At 44.2% G+C, this 18,249-nt stretch overlaps 1 protein-coding gene across 20 annotated transcripts in view; it reads right to left on the bottom strand.

The window, feature by feature from the left end:
- Dock9 (dedicator of cytokinesis 9) overlaps positions 1 to 18,249 on the bottom strand; it is a 263,468-nt gene that overhangs the window by 117,982 nt on the left and 127,237 nt on the right. For all 20 annotated transcript variants that reach the window (XR_007979207.1, XM_052190600.1, XM_052190607.1 and 17 more), the window contains exons 3-7: positions 12,759 to 12,848; positions 6,513 to 6,595; positions 5,375 to 5,444; positions 3,395 to 3,490; positions 2,191 to 2,325 (exon numbers count right to left, since the gene is read on the bottom strand). Coding sequence is in view for 19 of the 20 variants with exons in the window: in XM_052190600.1 (XP_052046560.1) it covers positions 2,191 to 2,325; positions 3,395 to 3,490; positions 5,375 to 5,444; positions 6,513 to 6,595; positions 12,759 to 12,848 (474 nt within the window). In the remaining variant the exon portion in view is untranslated. The remainder of the gene's footprint in view (positions 1 to 2,190; positions 2,326 to 3,394; positions 3,491 to 5,374; positions 5,445 to 6,512; positions 6,596 to 12,758; positions 12,849 to 18,249) is intronic.

Here is an 18,249-nt window from a genome sequence, read left to right as displayed (position 1 = left end):
GCGTATCTACCTCAACAAAAACATCTGCCTCAACAAAAACATCTGCCAATTAACAGAAACAAATCAAGACACAGCAACCTAAACTTCAGGAAACTCAAGATGGGATCGGGGGCCAGTAGGCAACGGCATTCGCCTCACAAGGCTGGCAACCTGAGCTTGTTCCCAGAACCCCTGTGGGTGGGAGGAGGAACCGTTCCACGAAGTTCTTCTCTGACATCCACATGCTTGGTATGAAATTCACCACCACCTCCACGGTCCCCTCCAACAACAAATCAATAATTATAGAGAGATGACCACAACAATCAGAGGGTGAGAGCTACAGCAGACACTAAACACAATGGAGCTGAGAAGAGACTGAGATGCTTCTGATGTTTCTGAGGTCAAAGACTTTATGGGATTCCAAAATAACTAACTAAATAACTAACTAACCATATAAACAGATAAGCAAGAAAGCAAGCCAAGTGCAACTGGAATAAAAGGTATGTGCAGACAGAGTAACTCAAAAAGTTACCAACTATTCTGTATAGAATATTCTTAAGCAGATACTAGAAGGGTCTCCTCCAAAATAACAATTTAAGAAAATCACAACAATAACAACAAAAAGGAGAGCAGGGGCTGGTGATGTAGGCCCATCTGTAGAGTGCTCACCCTGCACGCCTGAGGCCCAGGGCAGGATCCCCAGCCGTGCACATGTGTGCATGGCTGCCCGCCTCTCACAGCAGTACAGGGAGGCAGAAGCAGGAGGATCAGAAGGTCCAGGTCGCCTTTTACTTGTTTTGAGGCCAGCCTAGACTACGTGAGACCCAGTATAAAACAGAGCACAGTAACAGGGTCCTGCGAGGAGAGAGACCTACATGGTGAGGAAGGTGGAAAGAAAGGGTCTCCAGGAGCAGCTCTGAGGGTGGAGGAAGTCATTAGTCTAGAACGGAACAGAATGACGGTCCTGCCTTCCGGCACAGGAGCCATGAATAAGGAGTGAGGTGCAAACAAAAGCTGCTACCAAAGAAGCTGAAAATGACAGCTTCAGGTGTGCAGGGGTATAGGAGTGAAGGTATGCAGAGGTGTAGGGGTGTGGGTGTGCAGGGGTATAGGGGTGTAGGTGTGGAGAGTCGTAGGGGTGCAGGTGTGCAGGGGTGTGGGTGTACAGAGGTGTAGGGGGTGTAGGGGGTGCAGGGGTGCAGGGGTGCAGGAGTACAAGGGTGCGGGTATGCAGGGGTGTGGGGGTGCGTTGTGCAGGGGTGTGCAGGGGTATAGGGGTACAGGGGTACAGCACCTTAGCTCTCTCTGTTGCAATGAGACGAGCAGTGGGTGCTGCTCACTAGTGGATGATGATGCAATTGGATTTTAGGTAAAAACATAAATACTAAGACAGAAAGATCCATGGTCAAAGCAAAGAGTCTCATCTCTGACTTCACACTAGCCCACTACACAACGCCCTTCTGAACCAAGCTCCAAGGTGCAGGCACTTTGAGGGAGCCTCTCTGGTGACGCTGACTACATCGACTGTCTACTTGACAGGGAGACTGTTCCCTGGCCACAGAACCTCTCTGTCTGAGGCCCAGAAGGGACACATTCATGGTCTTCACACTGCGATTACTTGGGAAGATTCTGAACTGTTTGTGAATTGTGAAACGGAACAAGCCTCCACATTAGGACGGGGACATCTCAGTTTGGCGGGTTTTACTACATGGCCTAGGCTGGCCTTGAACCTAAGATCTGCCTAGTTGTCCTAGGGACAGGGTTTATAGATGTATGCTGCCATACCTGAGTTTGATTTTATTTTTTAATAAATATATCTTTTTTAAATTATTTATTTATTTATTATATGTAAGTATACTGCAGCTGTCTTCAGACACACCAGAAGAGGGCATCAGATCTCATTACGGATGGTTGTGAGCTACCATGTGGTTGTTGGGATTTGAACTCAGGACCTTCGGAAGAGTGGTCTGTGCTCTTAACTGGGCCATCTCTCCAACCCCATTCCCGAGTTTTAAACACAAAACCTCCTACACCAGAGGACTTCTGTCTACCACAATATCCTGCCATTTCAGAATGATGAAAATCAAGTTTGCTTTCAGGTTATCTTTCTACCATCATTACAGCCTCCTTAGGAAGCATTTCCCTGAATCTGCTCATTCATGCATCATGCCACAGCAGACCAGAAACCTTCCAGAACCCTTTCTTGCTCACCTGGATGACACCCATGCAGGAATCCAGGAATATCGACCCTTTCGGTTCCTTGGAGATCTTCTCATCTTTATAAAAGTTTAGATTATAGGATCCATCGCCGAGTTGAATCAGGTGGAAAAACCGCCTCTTGAATGACTGTGAAGAAAAGAAACACAGACAGCTCGCCTTCCTTAAGCGGACAGTGGGAACTGGCAAGCCACCAGTTACTCTTGAAAACCCAGCCAGCACTCTCTAAAGTTAGTGGGATTCTAGCCAATGCTACTGGTGACAGGATCGGCTGGGGGAAGACTCCCCAACAGTCTTCCTGCCTTCCTGACGCAGGACAGGGTTTCTAACCCAGAGAGTGTGGAATTTCACCAACCATCCAAAAGTACAGAGGGGAGTTTCAACTTCGGATGAAGCCCCAGGAAGGCAGAGATCTTCTCGCATCCCCGGAGCCCCTCACTCACACAACACAGGCTGTCTTCCACTCGTGACCTGGAAGGACTTTGAACCTCAGGGTCCTGGCAGCCAGCGCTTACCCGGGTTGGTTTTCATCTCTGTGTTCACCTTACCTTTCTTACTATGTCTCTTCTCCTTGGGACTCATCCTGGTCTCTACCTCCCAACTTCTCAAACTACTTTTTTTTTTAACTTTAATTTTTTCCCATGGTTAAGTGTCTCTGTGGGGCATACACATATGAGTGCCGGTGCCTATGGAAGCCAGAGGTGTGGATGCCTCTGAAGCTGGAGTGACGGGGGTGCTGCTGGGAGCTGCCTGACACGGTGCTGGGACTTGACCGCAGGTCCTCTATGGAGTGGCAAATGCCCCAACCCCTGGGCCCTCATACTCTTCTCTCCAGATTTCACCATCTTCCTCTTTGACCCTCACTTTGGCTTTACCCGATTCTGTCACAGGATACTTCCACAAGAGTGCTTCCGTTTGCCTTATGAGGTATGAAGAAGCACTGTGCAGTTGAGAAAGGAAGAAAACCCAACCACGGATACCCCTCACTTCAGCCCTGTGATGAGTTCTTTTTGCCAGGGCTCAGGAGGCTGCGGGGGCAAGCAGGCGGGCAGGGTTGTGGCAATGGTGGGGCCGTCACCTGAAAAGCATTTTAGGAGCCAGACGATATCCCTTTTGTGGGGAAAAGCATCTCATGCAGCATTCTCAAGCTGTAGAGAGAGGGCTGCACGTGAGGGAGAAGCAGCGGAGGAGCTCTTACCCTCATGGTCACGCTGATGGCGCTGTTCATATTGCCTTTGTACAGCCAGCCATGCTTGGTGATCCCACCCTTCTGGGACCCAAGGGAAGCAGCATCCTAGAGAGAAGGGAACACAACAGCGTCAGTCTCCTGCCGTTTCCATGAGGGTCGCCAGTCGGAAAATCATCCCACCTGTGCCACGTTGGACCATTACCACTTTCCTGGGACAGGAATGCCTCAGTAAAGTCCATTTACCAGTGAAGAGAAATGAGCGTACATTTCTAGAACTCCTGTTCTGTTAGAGGTCAGGTTAGCGCCTGGCCATGCCCTTACTTTCAGGAGTTTAATGAGCCGCAGACCACAAAACACACTCAACCACTCAGTTGTACAGCCCTGCCTGGTTTTGTGGAAAAAAGTTTTCAAACTACATTCCTCCGTTGTTAGAGGACAAAAGGAAATTCTTGAAAATTTTCCCAGAGGCTTGGTTCTGGGAGAGGTAAGCGCAATGCAGAACAGAGGGGTAAAAGGACAGGGTGAGGGAGAGAGGCAGAGCTGCTAGTAAACACAAGTCTCCAAACTAAGACCTGCCCAGTGGGAGCTGGGCATGAGGTGGCAGGCGCTGAGCTGGGGGCCAGAAATTAAAAATTTATTAGGCGTGTACCATGAGTGTCCCAGTGGCAGCCTGCAGGTACAGCTATAAATGTGAGCCAATACAAAATTGTGAAGTCACTTAAAACTTTTTGAGTGTTTTTTCTTCCTCTGTGACTTGACTACACAGTAAGGATTATATAGATGACAACATCAGGTCACGATAACAAAGGCTGGACAGGCCTGAGAGACCATAAACAGACAAAGGCAACATCACCTACGAATGGCCATGTCTTTTGTTACAAAATCTGACATCTACAGACAGGCCTGGCTCCAGCTGTTTCAGTATCTGTAGTACTAACACTGTTATTACTACTGAGAAGACACTTAACCTGTCAGGGATTTCCTAAGCTACTAGGCACTCTACATACACACTTTTCCTTGGTCTTCCTGTCCCTATCATCAGCACCTTTAAAAAAAAAAAATGTACCATGAAGCCCTGGCTGGTCCAGAACTCACTGTGTAAACCAGGCTGGCCTTATAGTCACAGAGACCCACCTGCCTCTGTCCAGTGTGTGCTGGGATTAAAGGCGTGCACAGTGAGCCCCCATGCCCAGCAACACATTTCTGAGAATTAATTCTACAACAGGCTGCTACATGAATACTACTGACATCTACCAATGGTCAATATTGTACTCGGTGGACAACTGTGGACAACTAAGTAGACGGGAGCATCTAAGCTCACCACAGAGGATAAGAAAGGCAGACTGACGGCCCCGCCCCCTCCATATACTTCTTTCAGTGCCACCTTTTCTCCAAGATTTAGGGAGCTTGTCGAAGTAACGCTGACTAACACAACCACTGGAGAAATAGCTATTTTACTTTTTTTTTTTTTTGGTTTTTTTTTTTTGGATTTGGTTTTTTCGAGACAGGGTTTCTCTGTATAGCCCTGGCTGTCCTGGAACTCACTCTGTAGACCAGGCTGGCCTCGAACTCAGAAATCTGCCTGCCTCTGCCTCCCAGAGTGCTAGGATTACAGGCGTGCGCCACCACTGCCCGGCTGCCATTTTACTTTTACCAGCTGCCAATGAACAATATCTTGTTGGAAAACAATCTAAACTTAAGAGCTTGGTATCTTTCAACAGTGGGCCAGAAGTGATCCAAGTCTTTGCAATGATCTCAAAAAAAAAAAAAAAAAGGAGAGACCATGAGATGCTAAGCAGTCAAGATAAAATAGGGACCTTAAATCAATTGATCCAAAAGTACATTAAAAAAAAACAACAAAAAAACCAAAAAAACAAAAACTCTTTTCACTTCATTAAACATCCCAATTCCTGTGAGGTTGGTGTGTTCCTCAAAGCCTGTGCAGTCAGTCCTGAGGGAGAAGAGGGCAGGAACGAACAGGAATCCCACCTCATCTTTGTCGGCCTCCTCATCGACTTCATAGACGTGAACCGGAAGTTTATCCAGTTTGGGCACTTTGCTTTAAAAAGAAGAAAGAAAACTTGCTTTGTAATTACATAATCAATAGTCTGTTTCTCCAACCATCCGAGGAACCAGCCCGCAACAGGCCCAACTGTGGCCACTGAGATACGGAGTTACATAGTCCATGCCACTGCTTCCCAAGTGGGAGAGCCACGGGAGTCCAGGCCGAGTTCCTTCCCGCTGTAGAAATACGGCACAGCCTGCTGGGCCCAGGAGGCAGGCTAAATGTAAGAAAACGGAGTGGGTACTAGTGGAACAACTGGGTGGAACAATGTTTTAATATAAAATACGAGAAAGGGAAATAGGGTGACAGAGTTTTTGTTGATTATTGATGGAGGGTGATGGTGCGGTTATCAATGGACGATACTGGCAACTATAACAGCAGAAGCTACAGTTATACAAACAGCTATGTGCTAGGCACATCCTGGGCACTTTACACATGCCCTCTCAAGGAAGGTAGATTAATTGGATCAAATGGGAATTATCTTCAAATCCCCAAGTAAACGCTGGGCAGTTATAGCACTGAGGAGAAACTGTTGGCAGGGAGTGTTCTCTCTGATGTTTAAAGAGTCGATCAGGAAGTTGGCTGAACACTCTAAGGAGTGGCTGGCCCACACACACAGAAAAACAAACAGTGAGGTCCACTGAGGAGAACACAAAAGGCTCGGAACCTCACAGAACCGCCCAACCCAAAGGACAATGCAGTACCTTGGGTTACTAAGATTTCAGAGGAGGTGGTGACTGAAAACAACCTGTCACCATTCACTGTTCCAGCACCAGTTACACTTCCCTCTGCAAACTGTGTCAGAACGTGTTGTTTTCTACAGACTCTCCACCCTGATTCCTTTATGAACACTATCACTTCTGGTATACTTGAGAACCCATCAAGGAGGCAAAAAAGTGACCGAGGAAAACACCGTATCTATTTACTTTCTCAAAACAAAATGTATTTAATATAGACAGTCTTCACACATTTCTTTTCCAAAATATTCTTTTGCGCGTGTGCGCGCGCGACACACACACACACCTGAAGTCCCCCCCACAGGTCAGCAAATAACCAACTTACTTTGGTAGCTGTCGGAACTCTCCTGAGTAATCTTCATATTTATAAGTCACAAGATGCCAATCAGAGTTGTAGGTTTTGATGCACTGGTGGGGGATTTAGAGAAAACAAACAGAAACAGAAAGTCAGGTGGTGACTTCTGGGAACATGAGGAGTTTGGGAAGTCAGACCCTAGAGACATATGAAAGTTTAGCTGTCAATAATCTAACATCACAAGACTCTGAACCATTGAAACATGACCCTTGGGAGGAACTGTGTCAAATTATCAATATCAACAATCTGACAGCAGCTTTTATATAGCAACAGTGAAATAGCAATTACTATTCCTGGTTTATAGTCATTTGTTTTTTATAAGAAATGTTTTACGTTGCTATGGTGGTTTGGATGAGAAGGCTCCCACAGGCTCATATATTTAAATGTTTGGTCCCCATTGGTGGAACTGTCTGGGAAGGCTTACAAGGTATGCCCTTGTTAGAGGAGATAAGACACTGGAGGAGGCAGAGCTTTGAAAAGCCTGCACCATTGCCAAAATCTTACACTCAGGCTTGTACTCGTGAATCAAGATGTAAGTTCTCAGTTACTGCCTCAGTACCACCCCTGCCACCATGCTCCCCGACATGATGGCCAAGCACTCACCCTCCAAACTATAAGCTCCCTGTAAACTCACTTCTTAATAAGCATCCTTCGTCATGGGGTCTTATCACAGCAATGGGAGAGTTACCCAGGCAGCGGCATATAGTTATTTATGCGTGTGGGGAAAGCACATACCATGGTGCTCACGGAGGAGCTAGGGGACAACTGGCCAACGTGATTCTCTCCTTCTACCACACAGATCTGGGAGAGCAGACTCAGGCCAGCAGGCTTAGCAGCAGGAGCCTTTATAGCGTGTGTGAGTCTACAGATACTTTGGTGATATTTACTGACATTAGAACTAGTGCCGTTAGTTACTATATTCATTTAAATATGTCCTCAGTTTTCTCCACATTCATATGTGATAAAGTGAGAGTATGTGTAGGAAAGATGTAGATTTCAACTCACACGGCTCCATGGCCTCTTTACCTGTGTGCACATGAGTGTGTGTGTGCATGAGTGTGTGCATGCATGCATGTGTAAGTATTCATGTGTAGGTGCATTCATGCTTATGTGTGTGTGCATGTGTGCATGTGCACATGAGCATGCATGTGTACTATACTGCATGCTCACACCATTGCTAAGGCCTCTTTTAGTGTCACTATGGTTCACACACTGTATCAGAACTACCTTACCACATGACTACAAGGGGCCTTCATCTACCTGCCTGGGTGGCCGTGAGATTCTAGTTAGCTCTTGACATATGCAAAACTGATACAAAAAAAAATACATGAAAACCAACAAAGATGTATTTGTGTCATACCTAATTTGGGGAGGGGGGGTTTAAAACTGGCTCAGCCTACCTTCTGTGGCCAGGTAGGTCTCCCAGTGGAGAGATAAGGACACCAACCCACCCACAAAACCTTAGACCCAAAATGTATCCTGCCTATGACATATGCAGGGACAAAAGCAGCAGTCAGAGGGAATGGACAAGCAATGATTGGCTCAAACTGAGGCCCATCCCATGGACAAGAACCGATCCCTGACATTATTAATGATATTCTGCTGTGCTTGCAGACAGGAGCCTAGCATAAGGGTCCTCTGACAGGCTCCACTCAGAAGCCAATGGAAAGACATGCAAAGACACAGAGCCAAACATTAGATGGAGCTCAGCGACTTTTGTGGAAAAGCTGAGGGAAGGATTGAGAGACCCGAAGAGCACAGGAACTCCACAGGAAAACCAACAGAGTCAACTAACCTGGATGCTTGGGGGCTCCCAGAGACTGACCCACCAACCAAAGAGTGAGCACAGGCTAGACCTAGCCCCCGCCCCACTACGCATATATGTAGCAGATGAGCAGCTTGGTTGTCATGTGGGTCCCCTAATAACTGTCCCTGAACCTGTTACCTGCCTATGTCCCCATAACTGGGCCACCTTGTCCAGCCTCAGTGGGAGAGGATGTATCTAGTCCTGCAGTGACTTGATGAGCAGGGGGTGGGGGGACCTGGGAGGGGCAGGGGGATGAGGAATGGGGAAGGATCTGGGGTATTCTGAGAGGAGAATGGGGCTGATACTAGGATGTAAGTAAATTATTTAATTAAAAATAATAAAGATTGTAAAACAGAAAAAACTGGCTCAGAATAATGTTTTCTTGAACAAAAGGTCCCTATTCTTATTCCACTTCATTGACATCAGTTGTTTTGTCTGCGTCACAGCCCCCACCTGAGCAGCCACCAACTCAGCAGAAACAACAATGGATGCTCGCTTTTTTTTTCTTCCCACAGAAAGCATTTTGCTTGAAAAGATGCAACAGGAAGAAATAATGAGTGTTCTAGATTATTCTTTGAAAGCGAAAGAAAATGAGAGAAGGAGAGCAGAGTCAGTCAGGGGAGACGAGCATTATCTTTTGACTGTGAACGGTGAACATTTTAAATGTTATTTTATCCTTAGGAACACTTTTCACAGCTTCCAGAAATGTGTTCACACCTGGGCATCGGGTATCCACATTCAGATTTACATTCCAAAGCCACCAAATAAAGTTTGAAAGTCACACACACACACAGTTCCAGGCTTTCCCCAGCTGCCCCATGAAGGCCAGCCTGGCTCCGTGTGGCTCACGCCCTTTCTCTTCATCTGGCCTTGACCTCTGAGCATCAAGGACTGCAGCCGCACCACTGAGTTTCTAACAAAACATTAAACCATCCTGAGGTACAGCGCGTACCCAGCTAACTAAAGCATAGGGTAGAGACAAAAGTAAATAGTGTGAATATTTTCATGAATGAAATATTGGAATACTTACATGTTCACAATCTTAAACAAAATGGGAAGTTATAAATAGTTAAAATTATAAGGAACTGTGTCATAAGGACTCAGTGGTAAAGGGACTGGGCACCAAGCCTGATATCTGAGTTCACCCCTCTGAGGCCCCATGGTGGAAAAGAATACGCTCTTGCAAGCTGTCTCTAGATTTCCATGTATGTACTGTGCTACACATTTGCACGCGTGCGCCCGTGTGCGCACACACACACACACACACACACACACACTGTAAAATTACAAGAGACTGCAAAAAAAGCAGCAAGTGTGCCAAATTACCTCAGCTCCATTCAAAAGCTCCGTTGCCTGTCTAGTTGTGGGCACTGCCTAAATCTCAAGGCAGATACACCATATAAAGCAAGCCCCACCCCGTATGGCTCCAGAAAGTCTTAGACACAACAGATTCCATCAGAAATCTAATAAAAAAAAACTGTGTGCCCAAATGAGTAGGTATGTGATCCAGTACTTAATTCACCTTTCAAACTTGGGAACCTCAACAAGAATTTTAAAGTGACAGGCTCATGAAAGCCTTTTGTTCTACAAGTTCATTGTCCTTCATACTACAGGGTGGCAAGGAGATGGCAGAGGCCCAAAACAGTTCAGTCACATGGGCTCAGGATGAAGCAGGGATTGCTTAACCTGCAGGGATTAAATACTGAGAGGCTAGAGAGATGGCCCAGCGGTTAAGAGCACTGGGTACTCATGCAGAGGACCCGGGTTCAATTCGCAGCACCCACATGATGATGGCTCATGACTCCAGTTCCACAGTACCTGATACCCTCTTCTGGTCTCTGCTGGCACTGTATACACATAGTATATATGTACACACACAGGCAAGCATACATACACATAAAATTAAAATAACTTCGGCTGGAGTGATGGCTCAACTGCTAAGAACACATGTTGCTCTTGCAAAGGACCAGGTTCAGCTCCTAGCACTCATATCATAGCTCATAACCATCTATAACTCTAGTTCCAGGGAATCCAACACCCTCCTCTGATCTCCATGGGCGCCAGTATACATGCAGGTTACACACTCATGCACATAAAAGAAAATAAACAAATCTAAAGAAACAATTTAAAAAACCAAATCTTTAAAAAAAAAACTTTTGTTAGGGTTATACACATACAAACGCACACAGACACACAGACACACAGACACACACACACATACACACACGTCAAAACAAAACAAAACAAAAACCTTTTTTAAGGAGTTGGGCGAATGAGTAATAATTTCGCCACATGCTCTAAGACAGAGTTGAACAAGCACTCTGCAAAGGTCCACACAGTCATAACACCAGTGTTTGGGGTCACAGGGTCTCTGTATCTCTACTACAAGTTAATTGTATTATGACTGCAGCCCGACATGTAAACAGATGGGCAAGGTTGTGTACTAATAAAACTTTAGTCATGAAAAATAGGCTGCAGGCCAGATTTTGTTACAACTTGCCTTTAAAAAATGTTTATGCCTATATAAACATCCCCAGTGTATATGTGTAAGCCTATATAAACAATATAGTGTATATGTAAGTTTATATAAACATCCCCAGTGTATATGTGCAAGCCTGTATAAACATACTTAGTGTATATAAACCTATATAAACATACCCAGTGTGCATGTAAGCCTGTATAAAGATGCCTAGTGTGTGTAAGCCTATATAAGCATAACTAGTGTGTGCATATATACCTATATAAACATACCTAGAGTGTGTAAGCCTATATAAATATACCTAGTGTGTGTGTCTATATAAATATACCTAGTGTGTATGAGCCTTTATAAATATACCTAGTGTGTGTACAAGCCTGTATAAATATACCTAGTGTGTGTGTAAACCTACAAGCATACCCAGTGTGTGGAAACCTATATAAATATATCTAGTGTTTGTGTGAGCCTGTATAAATATACCTAATGTGTGTGTGTGTGTGTGTGTGTGTAAGCCTATATAAATATACCTACTGTGTCTATATAAATATACCTAGTGTGTGTGAACCTGTATAAATATACCTAATGTTTGTGTGTGTGTGTAAGCCTGTATAAATATACTTAGTATGTGTGTAAACCTACAAGCATACCCAGTGTGTGTAAGCCTATATAAATATACCTAGTGCATGTGAGTGTAAACCTATATTAACATACCTAGTGTGTGTGTGGAAGCCTATATAAACATACCTAGTGTGTGTCTGGAATACTAATAAGGGCACTAATGTGGTAGAGAAGGAAATGAAGCAGGACCACATCATTACAGAGCAGCACAACACTGCTTTAAACATTTTATACACAGACTTATTTTTTTTCCAAAATCTCAAGTAAAACAAATAACTGTTATTTAATTGGTCTTTACTTAAAAAAGCAAAACTTACTTTTGTTTTTATTAAATGGGAATGTATCTTATCTAAATACCAACTAGGAAGATTGGGCCTAACCCATTTTTTTAATATATTGGTGTGTGTGTGTGTGTGTGTGTGTGTGTGTGTGTGTGTGAGAGAGAGAGAGAGAGACAGACAGACAGACAGACAGAGACAGAGAGAGAGACAGAGAGAGAGAGAGACAGAGAGAGACCGAGAGACAGAGAGAGAGAGAGAGACAGAGAGAAAGAGAGAGAGACAGAGATGGAGGGAGAGGGAGACAGCGAGAGACAGCACAGGTGTGAAGGTTAGAGGACAGACTGTGGAGACTGTGGAGTTGGCTCTCTCCTTCCTCTTATGGGTTCTGGGGAACAAACTTGGGTCACCAGGCTGCTTCACCTCCTCAATCATCTTCTCTGCCCCTAAACTCATTTCTAAAGGATGAACCACTTCAAGTAACAAAATTGCAGCAACTAAGTTTCTTCTACCTAAAAATAGCAGGAAGAATAGACAAACCCAAGAGGGAAGGAAAGCCTTGCTATCTGCTAACGACTCCTCTTTGTTCAGATTATTATTTGTGTGTTCAAACAAGGAGTGTGATCATGTCATACATGCCACACATGCGTCAGGATAGTGAGGTGTGGCTACACATGGCTCTAGCTCTGACTTAACTTGTAGAGACAAGACATACCAGAGAATCCAGTGACCCCCCAATGAACTCATGGATCAACTGTTATAGAAGATATTGATGACAAAGGAGTCAACAGCATTCCCACTTAAGAGTTAACCCTTTAGTCTATGTCCACAAATTAAACTCTGGAGTCATTGATATTTGAGAATTATGAACGAGCTCTCCGCACATTCCCACCCGTTCTATACTCTGACAACTTCTCATCATAAAACCACCATTATCTCTTTGACACTATTCAGAAAAATAATGAGATTCAAGGAAAGGTGGGGGTAGAAGGAAATGTCTTTACAATGTACAGACGCAAAGGAAATAAAAACCTCACCTCCGTGACAAACAGGCTCTGTGCCTCCTCCTCTGCATTAGCAGGGACCGTGGAGCGTAAGTACCGCCCCTGCCGCCTCAGGATGGCTGTCTGTGAACAGAACAGAAGAAGAACTGGTGAGGACTTAAGGCCAGACTCATGGTGCAGCTCATGGCCCTGCAACAGGGACTACGAGGTCCCTCCAATCTCCCCTGCAAGTGAGGACAGATGCCTCCTGAGGTCACTCACAGCAAATCCTTTGACCTTCTGAAGTTCCCAACCCAATCTAGGTAGCAGTGTAGGCTCACTGACCACTGATTATTAAATGAATCTTCTAACCAAGGATCTTTATTTTTAGTGAATATTTCAAACAAACTGTAGCCTTTGTTGTAAAATTGTTTTCAAGGAATGCTACAGAAAGATATGATCATACAAATGGGAAAGAGGTACAAACACTTCCAAAAGCCTCAAAACAAGATCATGTCTATCCAGACTGCCACACCTGTTACGAGCCAGCCATAATCATGGCAGAGGAAACTGCCCATTGAGGCCTGTGCATGTCCTTAGACGCTATTTCCTTAGCTTGATTTATTTGGCTCTTTCCACACCTTGAAAATCTAACTATACATGTAAGACCTTCAGGCCATGCGGTGGTGGCTCACACCTGAAATCCCAGCACTCTGGGAGGCAGAGGCAGGCAGATTTCTGAGTTCAAGGCCAGCCTGGTCTATAGAGTGAGTTCCACAACAGACAGGGCTATACAGAGAAACCCTGTCTGGGAAAAACCAAAAAATGAAAAAAAAAAAAAAAAAAAAAAAAAAAAGGAAGACCTTCACCAAAGGGTTCATCTGAGAAAGGATGACTGTCATCAGCGTCATCTCAAGCCCATTTCTCATCATAACACCAGGAAGAAAGAAAATTTGTTGCAAAAAAATTCACAGTAGAACTATGAACGCAAGAACCTGTCATTATGTGACATTTTCCCCAACACCCTTCTTGGGTGTGAAAAATAACTGCCAGTACGTCTTTTAGATTTTTTTTTAAGATAAAGGGCTGTTGTGTATGTATGCTCTCGTCTAAAAAAGAAAACAACTTCTAATCAACAGAGAGACTTAAAGCCAGACATAATTATTCTCATCCATAAGTCTGGAAGGCTAAGGCAGGAGGATTGCTGTATGTTCAAGGTCAGACACATACCAGAGTCTCAGAGAGACGTGTGTGTGTGTGTGTGTGTGTGTGTGTGTGTGTGTGTGAGAGAGAGAGAGAGAGAGAGAGAGAGAGAGAGAGACAGACAGACAGACAGACAGACGGGGGAGAAGAGACAGACAGACAGACTTGTAAAATGATTCAAATTTGCAGTTACATATCAATCATTGTGATCATTTCCTAACTGATTCTGACCAACCACTCTCTGCCTAAATATAAATGTTTTCACCCACCAGTGACTTCATTCAAAAACAAAACATACAACAAACCTATGTTAGATGTGCTTCTTCAGCACAATCTAGCTTAAGTGTATTTTTTAGTACTCTTTAAGCTACATTATATACATATATAAGCCTTTTGAGATCTCCTCTAATGAAGGCTTCGGGTGGCTGGACCACACTGTAGACATGCTGCAAAGGAAGAGCCTATTTCCTCTTCCTCTGAAAGCAGGCTGCACTAACAAAGCACAGAAGTCATTGTGCACATGCTGAAGGCAGTCTTTAGGAAGGCAACCACACTCCCTTAGCCTTCCTAAGCTAAGCTGAGAACCACAGGAGGAATTCTACTGTCTTTGCACCGGTCAGACCTCATCTTCATGTGGTGGACACTGGTTAACATAGAAACTCCATTGGTCAAAGGGCAAAGAACACATGTCTATGACACATGCCAGCCACACATGTGGCTATGAACCCTGTCAGCCACAAATGGGACAAAGATTCAAGGATCATGGTGGAGGAGGGAGAAGGAGGAGGGAGCAGAAAGGCTGATGGAACTAGAGGTGGGGGAGGACTGACAAAAAGAGAAGTGTCTTCAAGGCATGACAGGATCAGTGCCCTCATGAACTTACAATCCACACAAGACCAAATCAGATGGTATTCTAGCATGGAGGGGGGAGGGCTCATAGCTCTGTCTCTAGCTGAAGAGCCGCTGACAGATTGTTGCCAGAGGCCCTGGGTTAATCAGCTTTCTTTAGAGGTGTAGGGCCTGGTTGGGTGATCATGCTTCAGTAACTTGTCCCACAGTCCATGCAGATTCAAGCAGCACAAACTGGACTCCAACTGAACTCAGTGGTTATATGGGTTTATATGGGCAGTAAGTTGGGGTGGGGTGTGGCTGAATGTAGGAATATTTAGGGCAAGGAACAAGGGTGAACATGATCAAACTACATTGTATACATATAATCAAAATACATTGTATACATGTAGCAAAATTCTCAAAGAATGTTTCTAAAAATTCTACTACCTTGAGACTACTTACTGAGAAACACTATCAGATGGCCATGGAGAAGGGCCATGTTATACAGAGAAAACTGTCCCACTATCCCGAGGCACATATATCACAACAGTGAGGAGGCCATTTTAGATGCAGCCTTCCTAGGTAAAAGCTAAAGCAGAAGAACCACTGAGCTGAGCCTTGACAGGATTCAGAACTGTGAGAAATATTCGATTACTGTTTTAGGTACTGGGTATTGATTGGTTTGTTACTCCTGGTGGTTGTAGGACCGCAGGTGCAGCTCAACAGTACAGCTGAAATGCTGAACTGGCTGTACAGAGCAGAGCGTAAGGACCTGGTTTCCACGATCACCTTCTACTCCGCACCCTAAAGACATCGTGATATGAATAGATAAGAAATAAATATCAGCCAGATCCTAAGGGTAAACTGGGATGAACAACATTTTACCAATCATTTTAAAATTCAGCATAAGAGCCAGGTGGTGGTGGCTCACACCTGTAAACCCAGCACTCTGGGAGGCAGAGGCAGACGAATTTCTGAGTTCGAGGCCAGCCTGGTCTACAGAGTGAGCTCCAGGATAGCCAGGGCTATACAGAGGAACCCTGTCTGGAAAAAAACCAAATCCAAAAAACAAAAACAAAATAATAATAAATAATAGTAATAATAATAATAGTAATAATAATAATAATAAATATAAAAATAAAACAGCATAAATAATTACCTATCTATCCAAACCTTGTCTGGGTCCCCAGCCTTCCTCCAGACATGGATCGAATGGCTAAGGATGTAGCATTTAATAAAACGTATCTACTACTCTTACTGAGCACATACAGTCTGATGGAAGAGCAGAGAGGGTCTAAATCCAACAGAAGACAACAGTATCAAACAAAGTGTATCTAGGGAAAGATGCTGAAACTGTGAAGGATGAGTTCAAATTGTACTCAGAACCATTGAGAGAGATAACCTCAGCCTGGTGGTGGTGACAGCAAAGCCAGGTAAGACTAGCTTTGTTAAAAAGTTAGGGCTGCATTGGGAATGTAACTCTTCTGGCAGATGCTCACCTAGTATGCACAAATCCCTGGGCTTGCTCCTGCACCATATAAGTTGGGCCTGGTGGCACATGCCTACAGTCCCAGCACTTGGAAGGTAGAGGCAGCGGAAGTCAAAAGTTCAAGGTCACCTTCAAATGCATAACAAGCTCTATAATCTTGGGTTACATGAGATTATGGGTTTTTTTTTTTTAAAGGCCTAGAATGAAACATATTTGCTATGTCAAAAACTGCCTTTGAATTCCAAATGACTTCCAATTAAACACTAAAACCCTACCACTTTAATCAATTGGGCCATAGAAAGAACAGGACCTGCACAGTAAGAGCATTCGTTAGACCCCTGGGGGTCTGGTCACTTGTCACCAACGGAGCAGGCACCACTAATGCCCCAGGATCTCCAGTCCTCACTGTCTTTACTGAAGTCCAACCACAGCAATCCCCTTTTTAATAATGCGCTTTCCATTTCAACCTTCCTACCAGGAAAAGATGCAAGGCCAACAATGTTTTATTGAACTTTCCAATGTACTTTAATAAAGTAGTATTTTGCTTTCCTTGTGGAGTTATCAAATGAATGTCAGCTCCCTTGAGTCTGGCCAATTCTGGTCACATAGGTCAAAATCAGGTCTACAGACCTGAAAAGCTGATATCTGACCCAATAAACTGTTGGCCTTAAAACATCCCCAAGACTTGTTTTAACAGCTGATGTGATTATCCACTCCCCTGCAGGCATACCTTTTCCTCTGAGGCCAAGAGACATCTTTTCTTGTAAATGTTTCAAGAATGAATGAATGAATAAAACAGTCAATGGGGACAGAAAAGGGAAACTGCCAATCACCATCCATTACTTGCATAAACGGATTTTCCTATTGAGACAAAAACTCTCTGATCCATTATAGGAATTGACAAAGGATGTCTATAGCACAAGCAAATGTTATATTTTAACCTCTCTATAGATTTTGTATATTAAAAGGCACATTTAGACCATACTCTATGCCAAACCAATTAAAATTGCATTTCTATAATTTCACTTATTAGGCTTATAAAAAAGTCTAAGTCTGTCTCCTAAGAGTTACACTCAGTGAGCACCTGGGCCCTCTAACAATGGGCAGAGTTTCTTTCTATTGCTGTAGTGATTCTTGGACTTATATGGAAAGCTTTTACCATATAGCAAGGCTGGTCTGGAATTCATAACACTCCACATGGTGGCCCTTAGCTCATGATCTTCTTGCTTCAGCCTCTGAATGCTACTGAGACTAAAGGTGTACACAGCCACACTGAGCTTGTAGCCTTATTTCTATCCGTTACGATTCTTATTCCAGCTAAAGGCTGAACCCGTGTCCTATTTCCAAAACTCAACATCAAACAAAATGGCAAAGAATAGCAGGCTTGCTGATTGTTCTTTCCCTCCTCCCTGCTCGGTGACATTATGCAAATTACCTAATCTTTCACAGTTGATTTTCCTCGTCTATAGCAAAGGGGACAACCACTACTCCTTCTCTGGGAAATCTGTAGAGGTTAAAGGGAATGCCCAACATAGCTATACAAATTTAAGGTAGTTTATAAAGTAGTCTAATACAAATGGCCAGCCCCACTCATTTTTATGTTTAGAAGTAAATTACAGTTATCCTTCAGTGACCTTGAGTGACCTTGACCTCTGTATCTAAGATACCCAGAGATACCCAGGCCCCTCATCCTAGGTAGATTTTGCATTGAGCCCATGCTTATTCCCCTGTGTAATTCTCAACCATCTCCCATTGCTCCTAGCACCTCCTCCAATACAAGGTGGTCTGAGGAGTTGCATGCTGCACCATCTGGAGAACAGCCTGCTCACACAGCTCACACACCCTTCTTTTCTCTAAGTATTGTCAGCCTGAGTTTTGAATGCACAGAGAGGAGGGTCTGGGGGGAAATGGAGACCAAATTAAACCTCTATCCTACTGAGGAAGCTTTTAATATGAAAGGCTTGGGGGAAGTTTTTCATACTATCGAGTGTATGCAAGTATATCTGAAGACTAAAACTTAGT

Source organism: Apodemus sylvaticus, chromosome 8 (assembly GCF_947179515.1).
Source record: "Apodemus sylvaticus chromosome 8, mApoSyl1.1, whole genome shotgun sequence".
NCBI classification, from domain to species: Eukaryota; Metazoa; Chordata; class Mammalia; order Rodentia; family Muridae; genus Apodemus; species Apodemus sylvaticus.
The sequence above is the reverse complement of the archived record's forward strand: the minus strand, read 5'-3'. Positions and strand labels throughout refer to the sequence as shown.